This window comes from Bacillus rossius, chromosome 5 (assembly GCF_032445375.1).
Source record: "Bacillus rossius redtenbacheri isolate Brsri chromosome 5, Brsri_v3, whole genome shotgun sequence".
NCBI classification, from domain to species: Eukaryota; Metazoa; Arthropoda; class Insecta; order Phasmatodea; family Bacillidae; genus Bacillus; species Bacillus rossius.
Window position 1 is genome coordinate 38,445,842 of NC_086333.1, and position 7,758 is coordinate 38,453,599.

Genomic DNA, 7,758 nt, shown 5'->3' on the forward strand with positions numbered 1-7,758 from the left:
GAAAATGATGAAAGTTTGCTAAAATAATGTGAATTGAAACATCTGCCAAACTTTGAAAAGCTGTATATCCGAAACTATTGGTCCTACAATAACGTTTCTGATCTTAAATTGTAGCAAATTTAATTCGCTTTAAAAGTGAATAGAACAGATGTTTCCGTAAAACCAGTCCTTCCAGGTCAAAATCGACAAAATCCCATTGGTGGTTTTGCAATTATTCAGTAAATTAGTTTCAGATTAAAGTAGATGTGAAATTTTGTTTCAAATAAATAAAGTGTCCGTAACATTTTGAAAGGAGGCTCTATATTAATTTACTATGAATTTTTTTTCACTCACTGTTATGTAAAAATTTATAAATTACATGAGAAGCCCCCTCCTCCAAACACCATTTCTAGTAAATGTAAGCATAAGAGCATGTGTGTATGAACACAGCACCTGTATGCTCCGGTGTTAGCTATGTTAGCTAATTAAAATAATACATACAAAAAGGGTGAACATATAAAGCAAAGGAAAAAAAAAACACATTCGAGTGAGAAAATGCAGCATAATATGGAAGGATATTTTTCTTTAACTGGGCTGAAGTTTAAATCTTACTTTGGGGACTGAAGATATGCAGTTTTAAAGATATAACATCACTACTTACTGTTTCGTATGATTTTTTTTTTTTTTTTTTTTTGCATTTTTCTATTTGCAGCAGAAATATTATTTCCTCAAATAATAGTTATTAGTTTAAAATATAATAAAACAAGGCACCTAATATCTCAATATTTTCAGTGGCGGTGTCTACCCTCCTGGAGCAGCGTTCAAGAGAACATCTCTGATAGAGAAGCTGAATAAACATGGTCTTAAATTTGAAGTTGTGTCCAAACAAGAGAAGTGATTATATATCTTCAGCATTATAAGGATTAACTATTATAACCTCTTTCAGCACCAATTATGGTGCTTAAGGTTGCATTTATACTTAATTATACTTGTGTATTCATTATTAATTAATAAATATTTATACTCAGTACAGTAAACTGCTTTCCCTTCTCTTGTTATAAAAAAAAACATAAGTATATTGAAAGACTTTGGCAATTTTAGGGAGCAGTGTCCTGGCATTTCAGCATAATGGGTATACCCTCTTTTATCGCATTATCGTCGCACCAATTTTTTAGGGCGTCAAAATTTTGAAAAAGACTTCTCGTGTAAACGTTGCATGATGTTTTTGGTCCCGCTATTAGATTCCGAGCGCTTTGTGTAGGTATCTTTTTCTGTATAAAACTGTGTATTTTAAATTATAGATCTAATATTTATTCGGAAATTAACTATTTTACTTATTTAATTAACAGAAATACGAAGCAGTATCATGTGTAAATTTTCTTTTAAGGACATTTTTAAACGTTATAACCTTTATCTGTTCGTCTGCGTCGCCGCGGTGTACCGCTTATAAAACTTTAGCCAGCGCTAGTTGGCATCATTCATGTTTGGTTATGTTGCTTCCCGTATAGAGAGCGCACACGTAGTCGAATATCTATTTCTCGCCGATTGGATGCAATGCGCGCTCTCTGTTAACTACATTTGATGGCCCGCACTCTTTCGTGACAATTGTTACACGTTAGTTCACGTCACATATTAAAGTGGCTTGCATTCGTGTCACAGATTTTGTTTTTCTATTTAAAGTTTAATAAAGGTCTTTGTTTCATGACTTATTAAAATAAATTGTTGGCGTGCTCTTGTATAATCCACTTTTTTTTTTCTTCAAATAAACGTACTTTCCACAAACTGGTTTTGTTTTTATGAATAACTTTACCTAACAAAAAAAATTTTTCCCGCATAATCGTCACACCCCTACGTTTCAAACTTGATTTTGGTATAAAATGTGCGATGATGATTATTATGCGAGAAAACATGGTATGTTTTATCTAGTATGTGTGACCAATAGTTTTAATATTTTGTAGGCAACTTGCTTATTACCTAATTAGCACTGTTTGAGCAAACAAGCAAACAACTTCACAGTATTTCAATTTCATAAATAATTTTTTATTGTATTACCTAGGGTTTAAGGGCACAGAAAGAAAATTGAAATAATACATAGACTTGGGAAAATAAACTTCAACCTATCAGGCATATGGAGAAATAAACCAGTACAGCATTCCATGTTTGCTTGTTTTAATACCTCGGAAAGACAAATTTATTGTGAGTTTTCCATAATAAAAATATATATCTTCAACTGTATTTTTTGTACTAAGCTTGAAAAATGCTGTTAGAATTTAAATTTTAGATGACGTATCCCAACCAGCTGTCCAAAGCAGCAAATACTGGTAAGTTACTTATTTAAACATTGATTGTATTATGGTACATAAAAATTTAACTACACAATGTTAAAATAAGCATGAAAATTATGTTCCTGGTTCCTGTTATGTTAGAAATTTTACTGCTCTTATGGAAAATAGTAGTAAACACCACAATTAATGTGCGAATTCCGTCTGTTGACACGTAACACAAGAGAGTGAACCTTGAAACAATCAAGAAGAATCAGTAAGTCCAGGTTTACTTACATACCACCCAAGAAACTCAGATGCAACACAAACTTTGGCCAAATTTCAATGTCTAATGTTTTGGCTTGTGTTTCTACCTTCCATATTTTAGTGTACTGAAAATTGTTAAGAGACAAGGCCATGATGATGTTTTAATTATAAACATCACATTTTCAATATTGAACTTATGCACAGTGGTAAAAATAACTTTTTTTACAATATGAAATAGGGTTGGTGATGTCTTACAACTTTCTTGCTTTTTAAACAACTATGATTTTCTTGGTTTGGTTGCATTACACCACTGCGTTCCTTACGAAGTTTACATACTCAGCTTAAGGGGCCCGCCTACATGCAGTGCAAAGTGAGCTGCAGAGGTTTAACAATTAGTTGTTTTTATCGAAACTATTTGACATGCGATTACCGATTTCAGGTATAAAAGAGATTAAGGTACCGGGCATGATCCTAAAGTTGTTTAAGATGTCTCAGACATATAGTCGATTAGTAAATGCATGCCGAATAAGCCTAATTAGCGTATTTTCAGAGGCACACCAAGATCACAGTTTTCATTACTATTGCGTAAAACCACTTTTGGATAGTGCACCAATCCTTTCTCTTTCGCTGCGTATATAATTTGCACTAGGTCACAATGGAAAATTTTGAGAAAACCCGTGATTTCTACGACGTGTGCTGCGCGAATGTTCTTCCCGGTATGTGGCGCCGCCACGGCCGCTTGACCTTGGATGACGTGGCAGGAGGAAGGGGGGTCTCAGCGCTGCCTTTCTTCCTGTCCTCTTTCAGTTGTGCTTCGCTCGCCCGGACTGAATACTCACCCCGGCTAGGGCGGGCCTGTGGACACCAGACCGGGCTGAGTACACGTGTATCCCACAGTTAGTTGTGTTGAGGCCGAACAACATTAGAATTCAGCGTGACTGCAAGCGGGGTCATAAGGCAGGGTTACGACAGAATGCACCTCGGAAGAAGAACAAAACCATTAAAGGAAGTAAACGCCAAATCGTTGGGCATAAGTAATATTTCATTATACAAGTGATATATTCAAATCGATTTTATATGGCTTTGTTAGTTACGTATTTATTTATTTTATTTTATATGTGGCCATTAATATTTTTAATGGTATAAATTTATATGCAATTAACACTTTTAACCAAAATATGCATTTAACCATTTTAAAAACGTCCAGTTGAAATAAAGAATTTCACGTAACATTAAAAAAAGTATTTTTTTTTAACTGCAATGGCGAATAAACGTAAGAATAAGAAGAGCCTTTGGGGGGGGGGGGGGGTGTTCTTATTTGGTAAGCAGAATTTGGTGCCCAAAGCAATTAGCTACAAACTGTTCGGTGTGTGCAAACATGCATAAATATTGCAGTATTTCAGACAGTGTAAGTTTAATTTGGACATAGAAGCTTGTCATTATAGTCACAATTAAAACAAATAGTATTTTGCCGGCTGTCCATGGCTGACTGTGATAGTTTGTAGTGGGAACACCTCTACACATTTGAAAAATTTTATACAGCAAACAAGAATAATAAGTCATAAATAGCATTTGTTGCATGTTATTAATGGCCGTACGATTAGTACACACTTCTATGTTTTTTCCGGTGATTCAAACAATAAACGTCGGAGTCTAGCAACATACGTGCGGTTATGGAAGTTGGAAGTGTAGGTATGCGTTCGGAGACGTACACGTGTCAATCTCGCTAAGCTCAGACTCACAGTTGACAAACGGAACTCCGTGAGAGCGGTTAAAAAAAAGTATCATATTGCATTATCGCCGCTGCTACTTGTAAAACCTTGACGAATTCCACAGGTTACTAAGAGACGTGTAATGTGTAGCCGCCGCTAAAATAAGAAAAAAACGACGCTGTGTTTATACTAATATCTCGTGTCACTTAAACCTCTCTGTGCGCTGGCGTGTTACTACGCATTGCGGAAAAAAGTTATTGTCTGTGCACATACCGTTCCACTCGTCTCACGTCACATTCTCATCAAGCACCCGAGCCCGGCAGTCGGACTGCATTCCTGAGTAGATTTTTGTCATTATAGCCTGCATAATAAAACCATTTGGATATAAATGTTCAATTTTTAGTTTCTTTTGCTTACGAAGAGGCGACGCCGGACGTTTCGGCGTCTAGGACCTTATTCACAATGCGCAGTCCGCAGTTTGATAACTTGCAACCGGCAGGCGGCAGTCGGAGATAAACTGTTCCACAGACAGCAGTCCAGCAGTCGCCAGTCGAGCATTGGGATATCATCGAACTTCATTTCGGACTGCCAGACCGCCAAGCTGCCAAAATATTTTCACCTATCAGAAAATCTTTCGCGATGATGTGGTTTAATCAAATACTCCCTTGGTCATGTTATGTAATTTTGACTGGCGACTCCGGACTGCTGACTATTGTTGCCTACCGATGCTACGCTAACTGCAATCCTAAATTTTGCCTTGGAATTATACAAAAAAAAACATTTACCACCTAAAACCCTGCAATGAAAATATTTAGCAAATATCTCAAATTTTAAAATTTATTTTTTATATTACCTTCTTTAACATCAATATTCATAATAATAACAATTTTAAAGCTTTAATAAAACCGGCCCGTTGTCGTATATCAGGTTTTTTATATTTACGATATTCATGAACACTGTCGTTTTTACATGTTTTATGTATAACGTATCCTATATAACTAATATTAAACATTCGAAGGATTATCAGCATTTGTTGTGAAACTTTCCTATAATGTAATAATAACACGTGTAGGGCCTATTGACGAAACAATAGTTCGTTAAATTATTGTAATACGTATATATGTAAATTTGAGGCAACATTCCTTTTAAACTTGCTGTGCTTATTCAAAGGAAATGTGCAATTAAAAATAATGCATCACTAGAAATGAAATTATTTTAGGAATGTGTATCTGATGAAAGACGATCCAAGGATGAATCTTTCGCACATACTGTATGCTGATGTAGAATGTAACGCCGACCCTAGTTGTTTCATGGTACGGAAAACTTAAAATTTTGTAATGAAAATTTTTAAACTGTAAATGGACCTTTATTTTCCATCTACAACGATGCGTCTTCACAAAAAAGAATTGTTTTTGTCAAAAATATTTAGTTCATATTTTTTTCTTAAAATATTCTCATAAAGATATAACCCTTATAATATCGTCGAATTGTATTCTTATTTCCATTTTTTTTTTTTTTTTTTTTTTTTTCCACTTATTGTGACATAGTAGGCTATTCAAAAAATATGACGAAGTTGCATACAAATATATTGGGGCTCCTTGCGTTGCCTAATGTTTTCAAAATGCTCTCGCTGAAAATAATATAATGACTTCATCTAACTTAAGAGCATTATTCAACTTCTTAAAATCGTACTTTATTCATAAGAGAATAAAAAATAACGTTTATATTTTAAAAAATGTATTTCACTGGGTGCTTCATTCTGTATATTATTTTTGTTTTTATCTTCTGCCAGCCATTTTACAAAACAGATAATGCGCGTTAGATATTTTGACCTTGAGTGCTTTGCCCTGTGTCGTGCATCTCTGCGCCCAGCAAGCCGAGCCAGTCGCTCGGAGAGAGTGTTTATTAGGCTAACGCTATGTCACGTAAGTTAATACTGTGAAATGTTTTGTAATTTAGATTCTGAATTATTATTTGTTTTGTAATTTAGATTCTGAATTATTATTTTATTGTTTCCAAGTTAATCTGTCTATATGCCGAGTTTGATGTGCACTTAATAATTAGGTACAGGCTGAGAATCTCGAACTATGCTATTTTACACCTCTGTCGTGAGGCACCTCTATCAAGAAGAGTGTGACTGAGTGGTATGTTTTGTGATCGAGTTGTAATTTTTGATGTTTAACATCTTGGCTCTCTGTATAAATGGATTGTCCGCAACCGAAATTGCTTTACATATTGTTACAGTAAAAAACTATGCCTGTAAGTACCATGAAGAAATTCAGTCAGTGTATGTTGGAGGATTGCGTAAGCAAGTAACTTTGCATACAGCAATATTGAACTACTTTAATTCTGAATAGGTAAAGCTTAAGCAAGTTTTAATATGACAGTGACACACAAGTTCCTTTCCTTTTGATTCGGGCTAAAGCATACAAAATAATTACAATTTATCTAGCGTAACCACATATTATATTTGTCGTTGTAGCAGTTAGAACCATACAGAAATGGGACCTGTAGAGTGTCAGTTATGTAGAAAACTACAAAACAATACTGCCACATACATAATGAAACATAAATTTGGGCAAAGCATGAATCATAAAAATGAGATATGCCATGACTGATTTCCTACTGTTTATGACGTAAATTAGAGGTGTAGTAAATCTGAGTGATACTTTGGTCTAAATTTGGTAGATTTAAATTTAATTTGAACTTATTGTACTGTAAGGTCCCTTGTTTAAAATCACTGGTTTTCAACCAACTCCCACAGTTGTACAATACATGTGAAAAAAATGAACAATAAGAAATCTAGTTTTCATGCACACACACACACTATATGTATATATGTGTAAATGCATACACATATTTACATATCAAATGTATATATATACATTTATGATTGCGACCACTACGATGCCCATTCCCTTAGCAGTTTCCATAAAAAAAATTTGTTAGCGCGCCTGCTCCCGTGTGGGTAGCATTTCAGCAACCTTTCAAGGGGTTTGGAACTGGGAATAAAGGTTTTCATACCGAAAATATTAGCTAAAACCGTACTAGAACGTGTTAAATTTTTTCTGCTTTACCCACGAGCCAAAGTTGCCAAGATGATTGACCCGCGTGTAAGAACATAAACCTGTATATATTAACTTATGCAAACATTAGGAAACGTATTAGTTTCCCAAATTAAATTTTATGGTATTAGACTATTCTGAAATATATTTGGTAAACTAAAATAGTCACAGCATTGCTCTACTGATAAACATAATCTCCTACTAAAGTTCCCATAGACTTGGTTGTGCGTCTATAAAGCGCGCTATTTTTCAACTTAGGTAATGGAATATAATTTTTTTTTTCGATAAAATATTACTGATTCAAAAAATTTGCTTACAGCAAATACCTACTAAAATATTTGTTTATCCTATTGTTATAATAACATTAAATTTATAGCTTAGTCCTTTGGTTTGATTGTTTAATACAAGTAGTTTTAACAAATAATTAACTATCTATATTTATTAGGAAATTATTCTCCATATATTATTACTAAA

The 7,758-nt window shown here is 34.2% G+C and overlaps 1 protein-coding gene across 2 annotated transcripts in view; it reads left to right on the forward strand.

The window, feature by feature from the left end:
- LOC134531721 (saccharopine dehydrogenase-like oxidoreductase) overlaps positions 1 to 1,016 on the forward strand; it is a 43,515-nt gene extending 42,499 nt beyond the window's left edge. For both annotated transcript variants that reach the window (XM_063367558.1, XM_063367559.1), the window contains exon 10: positions 772 to 1,016. In XM_063367558.1, coding sequence (XP_063223628.1) covers positions 772 to 877 — 106 coding nt within the window. In that variant the 3' untranslated portion in view covers positions 878 to 1,016. The remainder of the gene's footprint in view (positions 1 to 771) is intronic.
- Positions 1,017 to 7,758: the final 6,742 nt, after the last annotated feature.